General features: G+C 33.4%; 1 protein-coding gene across 1 annotated transcript in view; it reads right to left on the bottom strand.

Moving 5' to 3' along the window:
- The window catches only part of mkks (MKKS centrosomal shuttling protein), a 28,210-nt gene extending 7,299 nt beyond the window's left edge, over nt 1–20,911 (bottom strand). The window contains exons 1-2 of the mRNA XM_069931858.1: nt 19,914–20,911; nt 10,611–10,792 (exon numbers count right to left, since the gene is read on the bottom strand). Of these exons, the coding sequence (XP_069787959.1) occupies nt 10,611–10,792; nt 19,914–20,898 (1,167 nt within the window). The 5' untranslated portion in view covers nt 20,899–20,911. The remainder of the gene's footprint in view (nt 1–10,610; nt 10,793–19,913) is intronic.
- Between the last annotated feature and the right edge of the window lie 19 nt (nt 20,912–20,930).

Genomic DNA, 20,930 nt, shown 5'->3' with positions numbered 1-20,930 from the left:
ACTTATAATTTGTGAAATAAATGTCATATTTTTTGAAAAATACAGAGCCCATATTTATAAAATTTTGGTTTATATGTCTGAAAACCTCAATTCTTGGTAACCTCCAACAGATTTTTCTGTATAAATGTTTTATTTCTTGTCATTCTCCAGTTTTTCTTCCTTTTTTCTTTCTTTTCTTTTTTAGGGGTGGGAGGGTGGAATGGGAGTATATTACCACATGTAATAATTTTTTTTTTAATAATTTACAATTGGATGAAATTAATTATATATTAAAAATTATAAATAAAGTATTCAAAAATAAATTACTCGGGTAAGCATTCTGCATCCTACATTTTATAACTTCATCAGCAAATTTGAAAGTTCTATTTTAGTCCTCCAATTCCCAGCTAATTTTGTCCATGAAATGTGTAGATCTAATTACTGGGTATCTCTCTGCTCAAATATGCATTTATAATTAGACCGAGTTTCCTGTGATTTAACCAATTTTCATTCATTAAATCTGAAGGAATTTATCTTAATTTGCCCTCTTTATCAAATAATTTTGAAAATAAAGCTAAATTTTGCAGGACGCCAGATTATAACAAGCTGGCCAAGTTTGCTGAAGAAACTTCTGACAAATCTTATGATTACAGTTTTTCCTTTGAGTATGCTTTCATTTTTTCATAAGAATATGGTTTTGTTTTACTTTTTGGTCCTGAACTTGTCAGGAAGATAAAGGTATGCTAATAAATGTTACAGGAATGTTAATTATTGTTGCCTTTTTTCTTTAGGGTGACTATCTATTTAAATTGGTCTTTGGATGTATTAATTGTGAAGGGGGGGGGGAAATGGCAAAAATAGGACTCATTGGAGAAGCTTGTATATAATTAGAGAATTTTGTGTTTTTTTATTATGGATTGTTCACACTGTTTGAGTTTGAAAAATTATAAATAAAATATTCAAAAAAGTTTGCTGAAGAAACTTGAGATAGATAAAATCACGAGGGCATAGATAAGTGGAATGCCCACAGTTATTTTCTGAGAGGAGTCTCAAATTAAAGGTTATAGATGAGAGTAGAAAGATGCAAGGGGATCTGAGGGGTAACATTTTCACAGAGGGCACGGTGGATATATGATTTGTGCAGCCAGAGGAAGTGGTTGAGGCTCCCACAGGCAACTCACTCAAGCAGATTTTTGTTTTTGCTCCAGATTTCAGTATTTGCAGTCTTTTGTGTATCTATGAATCAGTTTATATTGGTGATTTTTCAAGAGTACTTATGTGACTTCAAATAATCACTATAACAGAACAGCTTTGCACCATCAAGAGTAGTCTCAATTCAAAGATTAAAAAAAGTAATCAAGAGTAGTCTCAATTCAAAGATTTAAAAAAGGAATCAAGAGTAGTCTCAATTCAAAGATTTAAAAAAGGAATCAAGAGTAGTTTCAATTCAAAGATTTAAAAAAGGAATCAAGAGTAGTCTCAATTCAAGGATTAAAACAAGTAATCAAGAGTAGTCTAAATTCAAAGATTTAAAAAAGGAATCAAGAGTAGTCTCAATTCAAAGATTTAAAAAAGGAATCAAGAGTAGTCTCAATTCAAAGATTTAAAAAAGGAATCAAGAGTAGTTTCAATTCAAAGATTTAAAAAAGGAATCAAGAGTAGTCTCAATTCAAGGATTAAAAAAAGTAATCAAGAGTAGTCTCAATTCAAAGATTTAAAAAAGGAATCAAGAGTAGTCTCAATTCAAAGATTTAAAAAAGGAATCAAGAGTAGTCTCAATTCAAAGATTTAAAAAAGGAATCAAGAGTAGTTTCAATTCAAAGATTTAAAAAAGGAATCAAGAGTAGTCTCAATTCAAGGATTAAAACAAGTAATCAAGAGTAGTCTAAATTCAAAGATTTAAAAAAGGAATCAAGAGTAGTCTCAATTCAAAGATTTAAAAAAGGAATCAAGAGTAGTCTCAATTCAAAGATTTAAAAAAGGAATCAAGAGTAGTTTCAATTCAAAGATTTAAAAAAGGAATCAAGAGTAGTCTCAATTCAAGGATTAAAACAAGTAATCAAGAGTAGTCTAAATTCAAAGATTTAAAAAAGGAATCAAGAGTAGTCTCAATTCAAAGATTTAAAAAAGGAATCAAGAGTAGTCTCAATTCAAAGATTTAAAAAAGGAATCAAGAGTAGTCTCAATTCAAAGATTTAAAAAAGGAATCAAGAGTAGTCTCAATTCAAGGATTAAAACAAGTAATCAAGAGTAGTCTCAATTCAAAGATTAAAAAAAGTAATCAAGAGTAGTCTCAATTCAAGGATTAAAACAAGTAATCAAGAGTAGTCTCAATTCAAGGATTAAAAAAAGTAATCAAGAGTAGTCTCAATTCAAAGATTTAAAAAAGTAATCAAGAGTAGTCTCAATTCAAAGATTTAAAAAAGGAATCAAGAGTAGTCTCAATTCAAAGATTTAAAAAAGGAATCAAGAGTAGTTTCAATTCAAAGATTTAAAAAAGGAATCAAGAGTAGTCTCAATTCAAGGATTAAAACAAGTAATCAAGAGTAGTCTAAATTCAAAGATTTAAAAAAGGAATCAAGAGTAGTCTCAATTCAAAGATTTAAAAAAGGAATCAAGAGTAGTCTCAATTCAAAGATTTAAAAAAGGAATCAAGAGTAGTTTCAATTCAAAGATTTAAAAAAGGAATCAAGAGTAGTCTCAATTCAAGGATTAAAAAAAGTAATCAAGAGTAGTCTCAATTCAAAGATTTAAAAAAGGAATCAAGAGTAGTCTCAATTCAAGGATTAAAACAAGTAATCAAGAGCAGTCTCAAGTCAAAGATTAAAACAAGTAATCAAGAGTAGTCTCAATTCAAAGATTTAAAAAAGGAATCAAGAGTAGTCTCAATTCAAAGATTTAAAAAAGGAATCAAGAGTAGTTTCAATTCAAAGATTTAAAAAAGGAATCAAGAGTAGTCTCAATTCAAGGATTAAAAAAAGTAATCAAGAGTAGTCTCAATTCAAAGATTTAAAAAAGGAATCAAGAGTAGTCTCAATTCAAAGATTTAAAAAAGGAATCAAGAGTAGTTTCAATTCAAAGATTTAAAAAAGGAATCAAGAGTAGTCTCAATTCAAGGATTAAAACAAGTAATCAAGAGTAGTCTAAATTCAAAGATTAAAAAAAGTAATCAAGAGTAGTCTCAATTCAAAGATTTAAAAAAGGAATCAAGAGTAGTCTCAATTCAAAGATTTAAAAAAGGAATCAAGAGTAGTCTCAATTCAAGGATTAAAACAAGTAATCAAGAGTAGTCTCAATTCAAAGATTAAAAAAAGTAATCAAGAGTAGTCTCAATTCAAGGATTAAAACAAGTAATCAAGAGTAGTCTCAATTCAAGGATTAAAACAAGTAATCAAGAGCAGTCTCAAGTCAAAGATTAAAACAAGTAATCAAGAGTAGTCTCAATTCAAAGATTTAAAAAAGTAAGAGTAGTCTCAATTCAAGGATAAAACAAGTAATCAAGAGTAGTCTCAATTCAAAGATTAAAAGAAGTAATCAAGAGTAGTCTCAATTCAAGGATTAAAACAAGTAATCAAGAGTAGTAACAATTCAAAGATTTAAAAAGTAATCAAGAGTAGTCTGAATTCAAGGATTAAAAAAAGTAATCAAGAGTAGTCTCAATTCAAAGATTTAAAAAAGGAATCAAGAGTAGTCTCAATTCAAAGATTTAAAAAAGGAATCAAGAGTAGTCTCAATTCAAAGATTTAAAAAAAGAATCAAGAGTAGTTTCAATTCAAAGATTTAAAAAAGGAATCAAGAGTAATCTCAATTCAAAGATTTAAAAAAGTAATCAAGAGTAGTCTCAATTCAAGGATTAAAACAAGTAATCAAGAGTAGTCTCAATTCAAGGATTAAAACAAGTAATCAAGAGCAGTCTCAAGTCAAAGATTAAAACAAGTAATCAAGAGTAGTCTCAATTCAAAGATTTAAAAAAGTAAGAGTAGTCTCAATTCAAGGATTAAAACAAGTAATCAAGAGTAGTCTCAATTCAAAGATTAAAAAAAGTAATCAAGAGTAGTCTCAATTCAAGGATTAAAACAAGTAATCAAGAGTAGTAACAATTCAAAGATTAAAACAAGTAATCAAGAGTAGTCTCAATTCAAGGATTAAAACAAGTAATCAAGAGTAGTCTCAATTCAAGGATTAAAACAAGTAATCAAGAGTAGTCTCAATTCAAGGATTAAAACAAGTAATCAAGAGTAGTAACAATTCAAAGATTTAAAAAGTAATCAAGAGTAGTCTCAATTCAAAGAATAAAACAAGTAATCAAGAGTAGTCTCAATTCAAGGATTAAAACAAGTAATCAAGAGTAGTCTCAATTCAAAGATTAAAACAAGTAATCAAGAGTAGTCTCAATTCAAAGAATAAAACAAGTAATCAAGAGTAGTCTCAATTCAAGGATTAAAACAAGTAATCAAGAGTAGTCTCAATTCAAAGATTAAAACAAGTAATCAAGAGTAGTCTCAATTCAAAGATTAAAACAAGTAATCAAGAGTAGCCTCAATTCAAAGATTAAAACAAGTAATCAAGAGTAGTCTCAATTCAAGGATTAAAACAAGTAATCAAGAGTAGTCTCAATTCAAAGATTAAAAAAAGTAATCAAGAGTAGTCTCAATTCAAGGATTAAAACAAGTAATCAAGAGTAGTCTCAATTCAAAGAATAAAACAAGTAATCAAGAGTAGTCTCAATTCAAAGATTAAAACAAGTAATCAAGAGTAGTCTCAATTCAAGGATTAAAACAAGTAATCAAGAGTAGTCTCAATTCAAAGAATAAAACAAGTAATCAAGAGTAGTCTCAATTCAAAGATTAAAAAAAGTAATCAAGAGTAGTCTCAATTCAAGGATTAAAACAAGTAATCAAGAGTAGTCTCAATTCAAAGAATAAAACAAGTAATCAAGAGTAGTCTCAATTCAAAGATTAAAAAAAGTAATCAAGAGTAGTCTCAATTCAAGGATTAAAACAAGTAATCAAGAGTAGTCTCAATTCAAAGAATAAAACAAGTAATCAAGAGTAGTCTCAATTCAAGGATTAAAACAAGTAATCAAGAGTAGTCTCAATTCAAAGATTAAAACAAGTAATCAAGAGTAGTCTCAATTCAAAGAATAAAACAAGTAATCAAGAGTAGTCTCAATTCAAGGATTAAAACAAGTAATCAAGAGTAGTCTCAATTCAAAGATTAAAACAAGTAATCAAGAGTAGTCTCAATTCAAAGATTAAAACAAGTAATCAAGAGTAGCCTCAATTCAAAGATTAAAACAAGTAATCAAGAGTAGTCTCAATTCAAGGATTAAAACAAGTAATCAAGAGTAGTCTCAATTCAAAGAATAAAACAAGTAATCAAGAGTAGTCTCAATTCAAGGATTAAAACAAGTAATCAAGAGTAGTCTCAATTCAAAGATTAAAACAAGTAATCAAGAGTAGTCTCAATTCAAAGATTAAAAAAAGTAATCAAGAGTAGTCTCAATTCAAAGATTAAAACAAGTAATCAAGAGTAGTCTCAATTCAAAGAATAAAACAAGTAATCAAGAGTAGTCTCAATTCAAGGATTAAAACAAGTAATCAAGAGTAGTCTCAATTCAAAGATTAAAACAAGTAATCAAGAGTAGTCTCAATTCAAAGATTAAAACAAGTAATCAAGAGTAGCCTCAATTCAAAGATTAAAACAAGTAATCAAGAGTAGTCTCAATTCAAGGATTAAAACAAGTAATCAAGAGTAGTCTCAATTCAAAGATTAAAAAAAGTAATCAAGAGTAGTCTCAATTCAAGGATTAAAACAAGTAATCAAGAGTAGTAACAATTCAAAGATTAAAACAAGTAATCAAGAGTAGTCTCAATTCAAGGATTAAAACAAGTAATCAAGAGTAGTCTCAATTCAAGGATTAAAACAAGTAATCAAGAGTAGTCTCAATTCAAGGATTAAAACAAGTAATCAAGAGTAGTAACAATTCAAAGATTTAAAAAGTAATCAAGAGTAGTCTCAATTCAAAGAATAAAACAAGTAATCAAGAGTAGTCTCAATTCAAGGATTAAAACAAGTAATCAAGAGTAGTCTCAATTCAAAGATTAAAACAAGTAATCAAGAGTAGTCTCAATTCAAAGAATAAAACAAGTAATCAAGAGTAGTCTCAATTCAAGGATTAAAACAAGTAATCAAGAGTAGTCTCAATTCAAAGATTAAAACAAGTAATCAAGAGTAGTCTCAATTCAAAGATTAAAACAAGTAATCAAGAGTAGCCTCAATTCAAAGATTAAAACAAGTAATCAAGAGTAGTCTCAATTCAAGGATTAAAACAAGTAATCAAGAGTAGTCTCAATGCAAGGATTAAAACAAGTAATCAAGAGTAGTCACAATTCAACGATTTAAAAAGTAATCAAGAGTAGTCTCAATTCAAAGAATAAAAAATTATTCAAGAGTAGTCTCAATTCAAAGATTAAAAAATTATTCAAGAGTAGTCTCAATTCAAGGATAAAAACAAGTAATCAAGAGTAGTCTCAATTCAAAGATTAAAAAAGTAATCAAGAGTAGTCTCAATTCAAAGATTAAAACAAGTAAGAGTAGTCTCAATTCAAGGATTAAAACAAGTAATCAAGAGTAGTCTCAATTCAAAGATTAAAAAAGTAATCAAGAGTAGTCTCAATTCAAAGATTAAAACAAGTAATCAAGAGTAGCCTCAATTCAAAGATTAAAACAAGTAATCAAGAGTAGTCTCAATTCAAGGATTAAAACAAGTAATCAAGAGTAGTCTAAATTCAAGGATTAAAACAAGTAATCAAGAGTAGTCTAAATTCAAGGATTAAAACAAGTAATACAAGTAATCAAGAGTAGTCACAATTCAAAGATTTAAAAAGTAATCAAGAGTAGTCTCAATTCAAAGATTAAAAAATTATTCAAGAGTAGTCTCAATTCAAGGATAAAAACAAGTAATCAAGAGTAGTCTCAATTCAAAGATTAAAAAAGTAATCAAGAGTAGTCTCAATTTAAGGATGAAAACAAGTAATCAAGAGTAGTCTCAATTCAAAGATTAAAAAAGTAATCAAGAGTAGTCTCAATTCAAAGATTAAAAAAGTAATCAAGAGTAGTCTCAATTCAAAGATTAAAACAAGTAATCAAGAGTAGCCTCAATTCAAGGATTAAAACAAGTAATCAATAGTAGTCTCAATTCAAAGATTAAAAAAGTAATCAAGAGTAGTCTCAATTCAAAGATTAAAACAAGTAATCAAGAGTAGCCTCAATTCAAAGATTAAAACAAGTAATCAAGAGTAGTCTCAATTCAAGGATTAAAACAAGTAATCAAGAGTAGTCTCAATTCAAGGATTAAAACAAGTAATCAAGAGTAGTCACAATTCAAAGATTTAAAAAGTAATCAAGAGTAGTCTCAATTCAAAGATTAAAAAAGTAATCAAGAGTAGTCTAAATTCAAGGATTAAAATAAGTAATCAAGAGTAGTCTCAATTCAAAGATTAAAACCAGTAATCAAGAGTAGTCACAATTCAAAGATTTAAAAAGTAATCAAGAGTAGTCTCAATTCAAAGATTAAAAAATTATTCAAGAGTAGTCTCAATTCAACGATAAAAACAAGTAATCAAGAGTAGTCTCAATTCAAAGATTAAAAAAAGTAATCAAGAGTAGTCTCAATTCAAGGATGAAAACAAGAAATCAAGAGTAGTCTCAATTCAAAGATTAAAAAAGTAATCAAGGGTAGTCTAAATTCAAGGATTAAAATAAGTAATCAAGAGTAGTCTCAATTCAAAGATTAAAACAAGTAATCAAGAGTAGTCTCAATTCAAAGATTTAAAAAGGTAATCAAGAGTAGTCTCAATTCAAGGATTAAAACAAGTAATCAAGAGAAGTCTCAATTCAAGGATTAAAACAAGTAATCAAGAGTTGTCTCAATTCAAAGATTAAAAAAAGTAATCAGCAGTAGTCACAATTCAAAGATTAAAAAAGTAATCAAGACTCGTCTCAATTCAAGGATTAAAACAAGTAATCAAGAGTAGTCTCAATTCAAAGATTAAAAAAGGTAATCAAGACTAGTCTCAATTCAAGGATTAAAACAAGTAATCAAGAATCGTCTCAATTCAAAAATTAAAAAAAGTAATCAGGAGTAGTCACAATTCAAAGATTAAAAAAGTAATCAAGAGTCGTCTCAATTCAAAGATTAAAACAAGTAATCAAGAGTAGTCTCAATTCAAAGATTAAAACAAGTAATCACGAGTAGTCTCAATTCAAAGATTAAAACAAGTAATCAAGAGTAGTCTCAATTCAAGGATTAAAACAAGTAATCAAGAATCGTCTCAATTCAAAGATTAAAACAAGTTATCAAGAGTAGTCTCAATTCAAAGATTAAAAAAGTAATCAAGAGTAGTCTCAATTCAAAGATTAAAACAAGTAATCAAGAGTAGTCTCAATTCAAAGATTAAAACAAGTAATCAAGAGTAGCCTCAATTCAAGGATTAAAACAAGTAATCAAGAGTAGTCTCAATTCAAAGATTAAAAAAGTAATCAAGAGTAGTCTCAATTCAAAGATTAAAACAAGTAATCAAGAGTAGCCTCAATTCAAAGATTAAAACAAGTAATCAAGAGTAGTCTGTCAGGTAAAACATCATGAGATGGGAATGTGTCGGGAGTTACCCTGTACAGGGCAGTAACAAGAAGGGGAAGTGTCCTTGTACTCCTGTTAGGTAAAACATCATGAGATGGGAATGTACAGGGCTGTAACAAGATGTAAATGCATCCTTGTACTTACAAGATAAGAGAGACATTGATGGATTGAGAGGCAGGAAGCTAGCTGGGAAAGGATAGCAACAGTTTTAGTCATTGGACAAGTAATGATATGATGATGTTCTAAGCATGTATCCAAGGGTATAAATAATCACCATTTTGCTGATAACGGCAGAATGCATTCTCCGACTAACATGTTTAGTCGCAAGTGTTACAATCCGGTAATAAAGAACAAAGAACCCTGATTTCGACTCAGTCTGGTGTTTGTCTCACTCATTCATGAACAAAGCAGACCTAACAAGTCTCAATTCAAGGATTAAAACAAGTAATCAAGAGTAATCTCAATTCAAGGATTAAAACAAATAATCAAGAGTAGTCACAATTCAAAGATTTAAAAAGTAATCAAGAGTAGTCTCAATTCAAAGATTAAAAAATTATTCAAGAGTAGTCTCAATTCAAGAATAAAAACAAGTAATCAAGAGTAGTCTCAATTCAAAGATTAAAAAAGTAATCAAGAGTAGTCTCAATTCAAGGATTAAAACAAGTAATCAAGAGTAGTCTCAATTCAAAGATTAAAAAAGGTAATCAAGAGTAGTCTCAATTCAAGGATTAAAACAAGTAATCAAGAATCGTCTCAATTCAAAAATTAAAAAAAGTAATCAGGAGTAGTCACAATTCAAAGATTAAAAAAGTAATGAAGAGTCGTCTCAATTCAAAGATTAAAACAAGTAATCAAGAGTAGTCTCAATTCAAGGATTAAAACAAGTAATCAAGAGTAGTCTCAATTCAAGGATTAAAACAAGTAATCAAGAGTAGTCTCAATTCAAAGATTAAAACAAGTAATCACGAGTAGTCTCAATTCAAAGATTAAAACAAGTAATCAAGAGTAGTCTCAATTCAAGGATTAAAACAAGTAATCAAGAATCGTCTCAATTCAAAGATTAAAACAAGTTATCAAGAGTAGTCTCAATTCAAAGATTAAAACAAGTAATCAAGAGTAGTCTCAATTCAAGGATTAAAACAAGTAATCAAGAATCGTCTCAATTCAAAGATTAAAAAAAGTAATCAGGAGTAGTCACAATTCAAAGATTAAAAAAGTAATCAAGAGTCGTCTTAATTCAAAGATTAAAGCAAGTAATCACGAGTAGTCTCAATTCAAAGATTAAAAAATTAATCAAGAGTAGTCTCAATTCAAGGATAAAAAAAGTAATCAAGAGTAGTCTCAATTCAAAGATTAAAACAAGTAATCAAGAGTAGTCTCAATTCAAGGATTAAAACAAGTAATCAAGAGTAGTCTCAATTCAAGGATTAAAACAAGTAATCAAGAGTCATCTCAATTCAAGGATTAAAACAAGTAATCAAGAGTTGTCTCAATTCAAAGATTAAAACAAGTAATCAAGAAGAGTCTCAATTCAAAGATTAAAACAAGTAATCAAGAGTAGTCTCAATTCAAGGATTAAAACAAGTAATCAAGAGTCGTCTCAATTCAAAGATTAAAACAAGTTATCAAGAGTCATCTCAATTCAAAGATTAAAACAAGTTATCAAGAGTAGTCTCAATTCAAAGTTTAAAAAAATATTTTCATGTTGATAAGACCTATTTCTCTATCTTTTGACATCCCCTTGCCTCATTGATTTACTGCTATAGGAACATAATTTCCATGTATATCCTTCATATTATACACACAATTAAGAAAATAAAAATGCATTTGGAAAGCAAAATTAGAATTTTTAGTTTCAAACTTGAGTTTCTGGTTAACATTCTGGTGAGGAGTTTTGTAATGAATGCTCCTTATACCATGCTATGGAAAATTATAAAGATAGCTGATATCGGGGGAAGCATCATAGTGTTGAGAAGACTTAGCCTACCTTCAGCTCGTTCATTCCAGATTCATTTCGATTGCATAGTAATAAGCTACATATAGGCTTCCCCTCATTTGGAACGAGATGCAGGAATTGTTTCAAACCACACTTCATAATTGACAGATTCTTAATGTTGCCATAGCAGCTGGGTGAAATGGGATGATAATATGAACTAATAGGCTGTGCACCTAATAAATTCAAAGGGGGCAAAAAATACAAATGGTTTTGTTGTTACAAATGTAAAATTCACAACATTAGAAATATTACATCTGAAGTAAATTGATAACAATCCTTACAAATTTTCAAATAATGTGTAACAATTTAAAAAATCATACTGCAAAATATTGAAGTAACATAGAGAGCAACTCAAAGTGCTGGAGGAGCTCAGTGGTCAAGCAGCACCTGTGTAAAGCAATAGACAGTCGTCATTGCAGGCCAAAAAAACCATCATCAGAGTTTGATGACTTCTCAGTGTTTTCCACAGATGCTGGCTGACCTGCTGAGTTCCTCTTGTGCTCCACTTTGTGTGTTGCTCCAGTTTTTCAGCATTGGCAGGCTTCATGTTTATGTCTGTAACAGAGAATGAATACAAATAACCAATGATCAACTTTTTAAAAGAGTGTAATTAATCAACATTATTTCATATCCAATGCAAAAAAAAGACTGAATTATATATCTGGATGAAGGATAGATGAAATATGATGGATGATTATATCTGCAACATTTTTCAGATGCTATAACAGTTTATTTGAATGCATAGTTATGAGGAGATTGATGCCAGATGTGCAAAGGTTCGAAAAGAAAGCCAAATAAATTTTCCCCCCAAAAATTACCAAAATTATTACGTTTAAAGAATCAATACTGCTGAGATGTGCCTTAACATTTTGACACCTGACAACTTTCTTCCTCTTATTTGCAGGAATAAGAATTTATTTATATGTCAGGTTCAATCACGTATGCTACTGGCAATTCATTTTTTTTAGACTTAGACCTTATAACATTGTCATCACAGGAATTAAATTCAAATAACTATGGTCAATATAGTGAATACATTACATTATTCTGTTTTTTAAAAAAATTACCCATGATGTCTCCCCTAAACTTTCCTCCCTCACCTTGTAGATGTCCTCTTGCCTCTCATAATCTTGTAGACTTCCATCAAGTCACCTTTCACCCTTCTTTGCTCCAAAGAGGAAAGCCCTAGGTCTATTAATTTTGCATTATAAGACACAACCTGGTAAATCTCCTCTTCACCCTCTCCATAGCTTCCACGTCATTCCTGTTATGAGGCAACTGGAATTGAACACAATATTCCAAATGTAGTCTAACCAAAGTTTAATAGAGCTGCAACATTACTGCACTACTCTTGAACTCAATTCCCTATTAATGAAGTCCAGAATATTGTAAGCCTTCTTAACTACCTTATCAACCTGCTTGGCAGCCTTGAGAGATCTATGGATTTGGAGCCCAAGGTCCCTCAGTACTTGCCCACTGTTAAGAATCTTGCCATTAATCATGTATTCATCCTTAAAGTTTGACTTTCCAAATGCATCATTTCACACTTAACCAGATTGAACTCCATCTGCCACTTCTCTGCCAACCTTGCAACCCATCTATATCCTGTTGTAACCTATGGCAACTTTCTACACTATCCACAACACCTCCAACCTTCGTGTCATCTGCAAACTCAATGACCCATCCCTCTACTTCTTTCTCCAGGTAATTTATAAAAATCATAATGAGCAGGGGTCCCAGAACAGATCCCTGCAGTACTCCACTAGTCACTGACCTCCCAGCAGAATATATTCCATTTACTACTACCCTCTGCTTTCTGCAGGCAAACCATTTTGGAATCCAGAATTCCTTGCAGTGCCATAATTTAAAAAAAATCATTTTCAAATAATTGTGCAACTGTAGTGGCGGCTACACTGCTCCTGCAATAACACACACAACCAGATGGGTTGAGCTCAAGACCTGGCTGAGAATTGCACTGGAGGGCGTTGACGTTACCTGGGCATCACGTGGTCCCCATGTGTGGGTTTCTCAGCCCCGAGCTGGAAGGAGGGAAAACCCCCCAACGCCACCATTTTGGCTGGCTGCCCCACCGCGTGGCTTACAAGCAGGGGTGTTTTGCCTACCTTGTGGTGAGCTGCCACACAACTATGATTAAAAAAAGCAATATAAATAAGGATGTCACTAATTAGTACATGTGATACTGCGGAGGTAATGTGTTGTGACATTTCATTCCATTTTTCATTTTATAAGCCATTTAGCATGGAGCTATTGGAGTTTGAAATACATCCAACTCTTCTATTTAATTTGTCCCATATATTTTCCTGACAGTAGAATTCTGGATATACTTATTACTTTCTCTGTAGGCTGTACTGCTGTAAGAAATAGGAGCTTAAGCAAACAGATGAGATGAGAATTCATTTCATATACACAAGTACACTGTACAGTTTCATTGAAATTCTTACTTGCTGCAATCACACAGGCATGCAAGATACACCAATACAAAAGTACAAATTAAATTACCATAATATGCCAAGATATAAAAATGGACAATAAATATTCACAATTCCATTTATTGTGGGGGAAAAAACTAAGTTGTACACAAACAATGGTGATTAATTCAACAGCTTCTTTTCCTTTCCTTTAAAGGAACTTTGAACAGATGGCTTAGCCTAGAATAAAAATCTTTGGTTTCACCTGATATCATCTTCCCATTAAATATCAGCACTGTTGCTTTGTACTTCTGCCTACCACCCCACAGAAGCTGTCTCTTCGCCCTCCCCTTTGAGTACCTGGCTGCATCTGCCTCTTTTTGTCTTCTTTCACCTATCACTGACCTGCTTTCCCAACACCTCCCCTCCCTACCCACCAGCTACATCTGCCCATCATTCTTCATCCCTCAGTCCACCTATCATCCACCAGTCCTGATTTCACCCCTTTGTACTGGCTATCTTCCCTCTCCACTCTCAGTCTGATGCAGGTCTTAAATGAAACTTGGACAATTACTTACCACCCCTTCTCCTCCCAAACAGGTTATTCCTTGACTTGCTGAGTTTCTCTAACAGTTTGTGTTTGCTCCAGATTCCAGTAACTGCAGTCTTTTGTGTCCACAAATACTAATATTTCATCATTTGAAGTTGTGTGTCACTTCAGTGTTGAATAAAATTGCTACTTGAAATTTGTCATTGAATACTCTGTCAAATTTTCACAAGTACACAATGGAAAGTATAGACTGGATGCAACACAGTCTGGAAGGCAGAAGGAAGCAAACAAAGCCAGGTCCATCACAGGCTCTGACCTCCTAGCCACTGAAGACATCTATACGAGGTGATCAATGAAGAATGCAGTCAACATCATAAAGGATCCCTATCACCCTGGCCACAACCTCCTTTCAAAGGTACCCTCGGATAGAAAGTACAGCAGCCTGAAGCCAGCTCCTTTCCAACATCTATCAGTCTCTCGAACCTCTCTTGTTAACTAATCTGGACTGCTGCGACACCACAAGAGGATAGTCTGCACTATTGTAATGCCACTTTTTATTTACTGCATGATGGTAATTGTGAATATTTATTATCGATCTATAATTTGTGTTTATTATCTGTTTGTGAATTTAAAGCGTACTGCTGAAGTTGATTTTTTTTACAAAGTACTTTTCTACTACAGGAAGAAATAATTTCAGTGCATATGTACATAGAATATATACAAAATATAGACAAATTCCTTTGGCATTCATTAGCATAAAGCAGCTCATATTAAGCCCAGTTATTTAAATAAATCCCAAATGAAATTAAAGGGCTGATAACTGTAATGGTGACCATGGAACTACCAACAACTACTTTTTGTAAAGCAAGAATTTTCTGGTTTACAAATGCCTTTTAAATGGTCTGACCTGTATGTAATTCTGTTTCATCATAGCATGGACAAAACAACCTAACCTACCAGATCGATCAGACATTACCAACCACTATGAATAATTAGAGAAATAAACTCCACAGCATTTTTTTAAGGATAAAAGGCAATAATCAGAATAAAAATTGTCATGAACATGTCATGAAATTTGTTTTGTGGAAGCATTAAAAAGGTGCAAATATTGCTATAAATTAATTTTAAAATAATTAAAAAGAGAAAGTGAGGTAGTGTCTGTGGGTCATTGTCCATTCAGAAATCTGATGGCAGGGGGGAAGAACTGTTTCTGTGCCACTGGATGTTCATCTTCCAACTCCTGTACCTCCTTCGTAATGGCAGCAATAGGAAGAGGGCAAGGCTTGGGTGGTGAGGATCCTTAAGGATAGAGGCTACTTTCTTAAGACATCACTTCTTGTAGATGTCCTTGATGGAGTGAGCAATGATGTCCATGATGACATCACAGCCCTCATCTTGACAATATCTTACAGGAGCACAATTGAGAGGGTCCTGACTGGCATCATCATTGTGTGGTACGACAGTTGCAAAGTATTGGTCTGGAAGTCAACAGAGTATCATAAAAAAGGCCAAGGAGATCACTGGGGACTCCCTTTCTCTATTGATGACATTTACCAGATTAGTTGCTTATATAGGGTTCAAAGAATTATTAAGGAACCTTTCCATGCAGCACGGTATCTTTGACCCACTACCATCAAGGTAGTGGTACAGGAGCATCAAAATCAGGACTGCCAGTTTGAGAAATAGCTTCTTCCCGCAGGCCGTAAATTTGATGAATATCCTGTAACCAAGTAAATAATCTCAAATTATTTATATAATTAGAATCAGGTTTAATGCCATGAACACATCATGAAATTTGTTGTTTTGTGGCAGTGGTATTGTGCATTATAGGTGCAGAATTGCAATAAATTGTTCTGTAAATACAATATTTAAAAATAATTAATGCAGAAAGAGAAGTGTGTCTGCAGTTCATTGTCCATTCAGAAATTGGATGGTGGAGGGGAAAATGCTGTTTTTGTAATGTTGGGTGTGTCTTTTCAGGCTCCTGTACCTCCTTCCTGAAGGTAGCAGTGAGAAAAGGGCATGGCTGGGTGGTGAGGGTCCTTGATGATAGAGGTTGCTTTCTCGAGACACTGCCTATTAAAGATGTTAATCATAGAGAGACTAATGCCCATGATGGTCTTTTTTCTGTCCTGTGGATTGGCACCTTCTTATCAGTGTTGCAGCCAGTCAAAATGCTTTCCATGGTGCACCTGTAGAAATTTGCAAGTCTTTGGTGACTTACCAAATCTCTTCACACTCCTCACATCATGTACATTAGTTGCTGGTGACCCTTCTTTGTAATTGCACTGACATGGAGGACAGATCTTTAGAGATGTTAATACCCAGGAATTTAAAGTATAATGCTTTCCATTGCTAACCCTGAACAATGAGGACTAGTTCATGTTCTCCTGAGTCCCCCTCCTGAAGTCCACAATCTTTTCCTTAGTTTTAGCTAAGATTGAGTGCAAAGATGTTGCTGCTGTTACACCCTCAATTAGGTGATCCATCTCCCTCCTGTACACTTCACTATTGCCGCCTGTGATTCTGCTGATGACTGTGGTGTCATTGGCAAATTTGGAGGTGGCATTTGATTTGTACCTAGCCACAGTCCTGGGTGTAGAGCAAATAGAGCAGTGGGCTAAGCACACAGCCTTGAGGTGAGGCCATGTTGATTGTCAGTGAGATGTTGCCTTCTGCTCTTCTTGGGCACTGGAACAATTGATTTTCTTTTAAAACAGATAGGAACCTCTGACTGTCGCAGTGAGAGATTGAAAATGGCTGTGAAAACTCCAGCTAGTTGTTTGGCACATATTTTCAGTACCCTGATAGGTACAGCAGCAGAGTCTGATGCCTTCTTGCCCTTCTAACAATATCCACATTTGATTACCAAATCAGATACAAAACTATCATTTTGGAAACTTCCTCATCAGCCATTATCAATAGGCCATAGCATATTTAAAGGGGAACTCACAGACTGAAATCATGATTTTTTTAACAAAATATATTTTTATGCAGTCAGTAGGATAAAAATATGGAAGAACTAAACTTATTTCACAGGGAAGGGGGTGCAGGGAAGGGATTGGAGGGATATGGGCATGGTGCAGGTAAATGGGACTAAAGGAGATCACTTAAAGCGGTACAGACAAGAGGGGCCGAGATGGCCTGTTTCTGTCCTGTAACTGTTATATGGTTACATAAACGTTGAGCAGAGTCCTTAGGGGCCCAGAGCTGAAAGGGTGAGAATAACTGTTCTAGATAGATACAATGTTATAGGCATATGGGTCATGTACAGGCAGCAAAGTTTCAGCATAAATTGGGCAATATGTTCAGCACAGCCACATGGGCTGAAGGCCCTGTTCCTGTGCTGTATTGCTCTATGTTTTACCTGTTCAATTTAAAGCACATTTGTCTGCAAGTTTTGGTCATCATTTCTTTTAACATTTGTTGTAACTTGCATGAGGTTGACTTGTCGAAAATGGAAGAGTCCCAATCAATTACTGCCACAAAAACTGGTGTGTGCAGTTGAAGGTTTGATTTAAAAGGATATTTCTCAAATTATCGAGACATTGCAAAATTGTCCATGGAGCCTACCCTAGATTTGCTCTTTTTTTTACTGCAACAATGAATTTAAAAATTGGTCAAAAATATAATTTGCTGTAAATTACAAATTGGTTTATGGAAAATGATGAAAGGCTTGAGAAAGGTATAAGCTAAGTTATCAATGACCAAATAGGTGGCAGAAAATTTTTAAAAATGTTATTTTGAGAGAAAGCAGAAGAGATAACATTTGAAAAAGCAAGAATCTAAGTAGAGGGTCAGAGAAATAGTGCTCTGCACTGATTACAGTGAATGTAGAAAAGGCTACACAGAGATATTTGCACTTACTGTTTTTCAGTGTAAAGAACAAAATGCCAAACTTGCTCAACATCTCCGCTGAATTGAGTTGTATTAATTTTCCACTCTAGGCATTCCATTATAGAAAATATGTCTTTTGAATAGAAATAATGCATGGGATGGTAAAAGAGATGAACTAGCAATAGTTTTCAAGAATGGTTAGACTAAGTAAACATAGATAAATGCTAACCAGCACATGAAACCAGGTTTAAGGAATGCTGAAGCAGTAGTTTTGAGCTGAGCTATGAAATCAAAATCCCTCTGGGTGATAGAAAAGATCCTGCTAGTTTGCTTGGGCTCTGGGCTTTTAAGCCAATACAATAATCTAGCTAATTTTGGGAATACTATTTGTGCATAATTGGCCATCCGATTTGCCTACAAAATTGCAACCAGTTTCAATTTCTATACCAGCAAAATACATTTGCATAGCTATATGACATGGTGTTATTGAGTAGCAAGTTTCTTACAATTACAGAAAAAATTAAACAGACATTAGCAAAATACCTACACACACAAAGCTGAACCCAAAGATTTCTCTAGTGTTTAATTTACACATGCAACAAAGAACAAGCATTTCTGGCCCACAAGCATGTGTCCCCCCCCAAATGCACCAATTAATCCCAGTATGTTTTTGAAGAATAGGAGCAAACACATGTAGACACAAAGAACATACAAACTCAAATATTTAGATTAATTTCTCATATTTGGAACATTAAAGCCAGCTCCTAAGATATCTGCTGGTCATGGGAGTTATGAGCTGCGAACATGGTTAGCTTGGTACAGGTGCCTAACCTTTTATCCGGAATTGTCAGGACCAGATACATGCCGTTGTTCGGAATCTTTTGGATTTTTGAATCATTTTAAAATGGTGGTCCCTTTAAGCAAATGTGATGTTTCAAAATCATGCAAAAAAAATCTCTCAAAACAGAGGGTGCGAGGTGCTAAATTAATTTAAATAAAGACCATAATATCACTAACATTTAAAAAATGTTTTAAAGTAAAACTTCAAAATAAACCTGGCTCAGCCATCTTAAAATTTTGCAGCCAACCATGTGAATATTCACACTCATCCTCAAGGATCAGTTCTTCATGGAATTTTCAAACTCATTTCATTATGAGCAGACCAGTCAGTGGCATACTTCTGCATTGCCACACCCACTCAATAAGCACTCCAACAATATTTGGCTTTTGCCCGATGCAGTTTTCCTTTTATTCGTCAGCATGTGGCCATCACTCTCACTGTAAAACTTTGCTCAAATCATATCATACATGGTGGATGATCCCACACCATAATCTTCCGTTAGACAACACACAGATACTCCACTATCGAGCTTCTGCAATCGTTAAAGACACTTCCTTTTCTGCATCTCACTACTACCCATAGGGGACTCTGCAGCTCTCTTTGCCATGTTCATAGCCTTCACGGAGGCTTCCAACTGGTAGTGTTGACTGGGAGGGCAGGTGGCGATGATGCTCGAAAGGGAGGAACTCTTATAAAAGTAACGATTGCACTAATCAGCAATGGAGCCCGACAAGGAGTTGCTCTTTTAAAGTAATAATCACACTAATTAGTGATGGCATATGCCATGAAAGGCCACTTATTATCCCAAATTATCAATGCAGAAAGTGACGGGATACACGGGAGTTGAGCGAAGGTCACGTTGCGTCAAGTTTGGTGCCAAACTCCATCTTCGATGAGCAGATATCATATACTGAAAAAAGTGCCGGTTTTTGGAGGATGCCAAACAAAAGGTTAGGCATCTGTATTTTTGGCATCAACACTGGGTGGAAACTGAGAAAGTATCAAGTACAAAGCAGTATAGACAAACAATTATCTTGGAATGTGCACTTAAATATTTTGAGAATATATTATGTGTTACAAAATATAAATACATTAAATCGCAGTTGATGTTGCTAATGCTTTAAAGGTGTTTATTTCTCAACCAAGGTCATTAAAATGCATCATCTGAATATTAGTATTTGCTCAGCTAAATGAAAATTGACTGCTGCATTTTCTGCAGAAGTGACAGCTCTTCAAATGTATGTAATTGGCTCTCCATTGATTTAGGTAATCTTGAAGTAATAAAGATGCTATAAAAGGACAATTTTCATTCTTTCTATATCTTTTGCTCTTTTATTTACTAAAAAAAGAGCAAAATTGAACTTTTGCGACACAGATAGGAAAACAAACCTTCTGTAAATTACTCTGATGGCTGAATGCATACAGATCCAAGACAACCATCATTTTGGTGACAGATTTCCATTCAGCTTGTGTGCACACACTGACCATCCCTTAAACATGCCATCCTTGTGAATTCAAGACACATGAACAATGTGCTCATTAAACCTAACATTTTGATCTTTTTCACTCAAAGAACATGTGTATAATATCTTATTATCTTTAGATACATTAGCACAATTATGCATAGCATTTTTTACCTGTCATTTGAATCAAAGGCTCCATTAGGGCAAATCCGAGGCGATCTTCCACTATTACATGTTGCTCCAGGAGGTACTGTTTCAGAACTGGATGAATTACTTTCTGGCAGACCACAAGATGAACTTTATCACAAACTAGCTGTTTTCCCACTTTCAACAGTTGTACAAGTGACTCATCTTCTGGGCAGAAACCTGATGTCAGCTCCCAATGTCCATTCCCACCATCAACAACATCTCCGGACATGGAGACATTAAATATCGCAATTTTAATACAACCAAAAGTCAATTTTGTTGTATCAATTGTCATTGAATGAGATGCAAATATTTCTATAAGGATTCCAGATAGTACACACGAGTCAGTAACATTTTGTCCCTCAATAGGAATAATCAGCATCTTTCCCAACGATACATTATCTCCAATTACTGATGGAATTGTATGAAAGAATGCCTTTAACACTAAGGAACTGATGTAGTCAGCTTCATTGATGGTCAACATACAAGCAGGCTTATTTACCATCGTCCGAACAAGTGAAAGCAAAGTCTTTGTGTTAGTAAAATCTATTTGTATTCTGCAGCTACAGTCTTCAGAATTTAGATAGTTGATGCAGATATCCAGAAGATCTTTTTGAATTCTGACAAGACGACTGCTGGGTACATCAAGTTGTTTTGCACATTCAGCCAAATTACAGCATAGAATTGTAGCAAATAGTCCAGAATCAGTAAATCGAGAAATGTGATTCAACATAGAAGCTATAAGCAGCTTTATCACAGGAGAGGACACCGAAAGATTACCCAAAACGACAGAGGAGTGTGATGTGGTTAGAACATTGCCTCCAACAGCATTATGAATTAGTTTTAGTCTACCAAATGGGCCATAACATGACTCCACAATTCTTCTGACAACGGAAAGTGCTTGACAAAGTACATTGCCATTCACGTGTCCAGAACTACACTTGGATGATACTTTAGATACGATGTGGGACATGACTCAGGTGGAGCAAAGGGTTCAAAGACTGA

The sequence above is a fragment of the Narcine bancroftii genome, chromosome 4 (genome assembly GCF_036971445.1).
Source record: "Narcine bancroftii isolate sNarBan1 chromosome 4, sNarBan1.hap1, whole genome shotgun sequence".
In the NCBI taxonomy this organism is placed as follows: Eukaryota; Metazoa; Chordata; class Chondrichthyes; order Torpediniformes; family Narcinidae; genus Narcine; species Narcine bancroftii.
The sequence above is the reverse complement of the archived record's forward strand: the minus strand, read 5'-3'. Positions and strand labels throughout refer to the sequence as shown.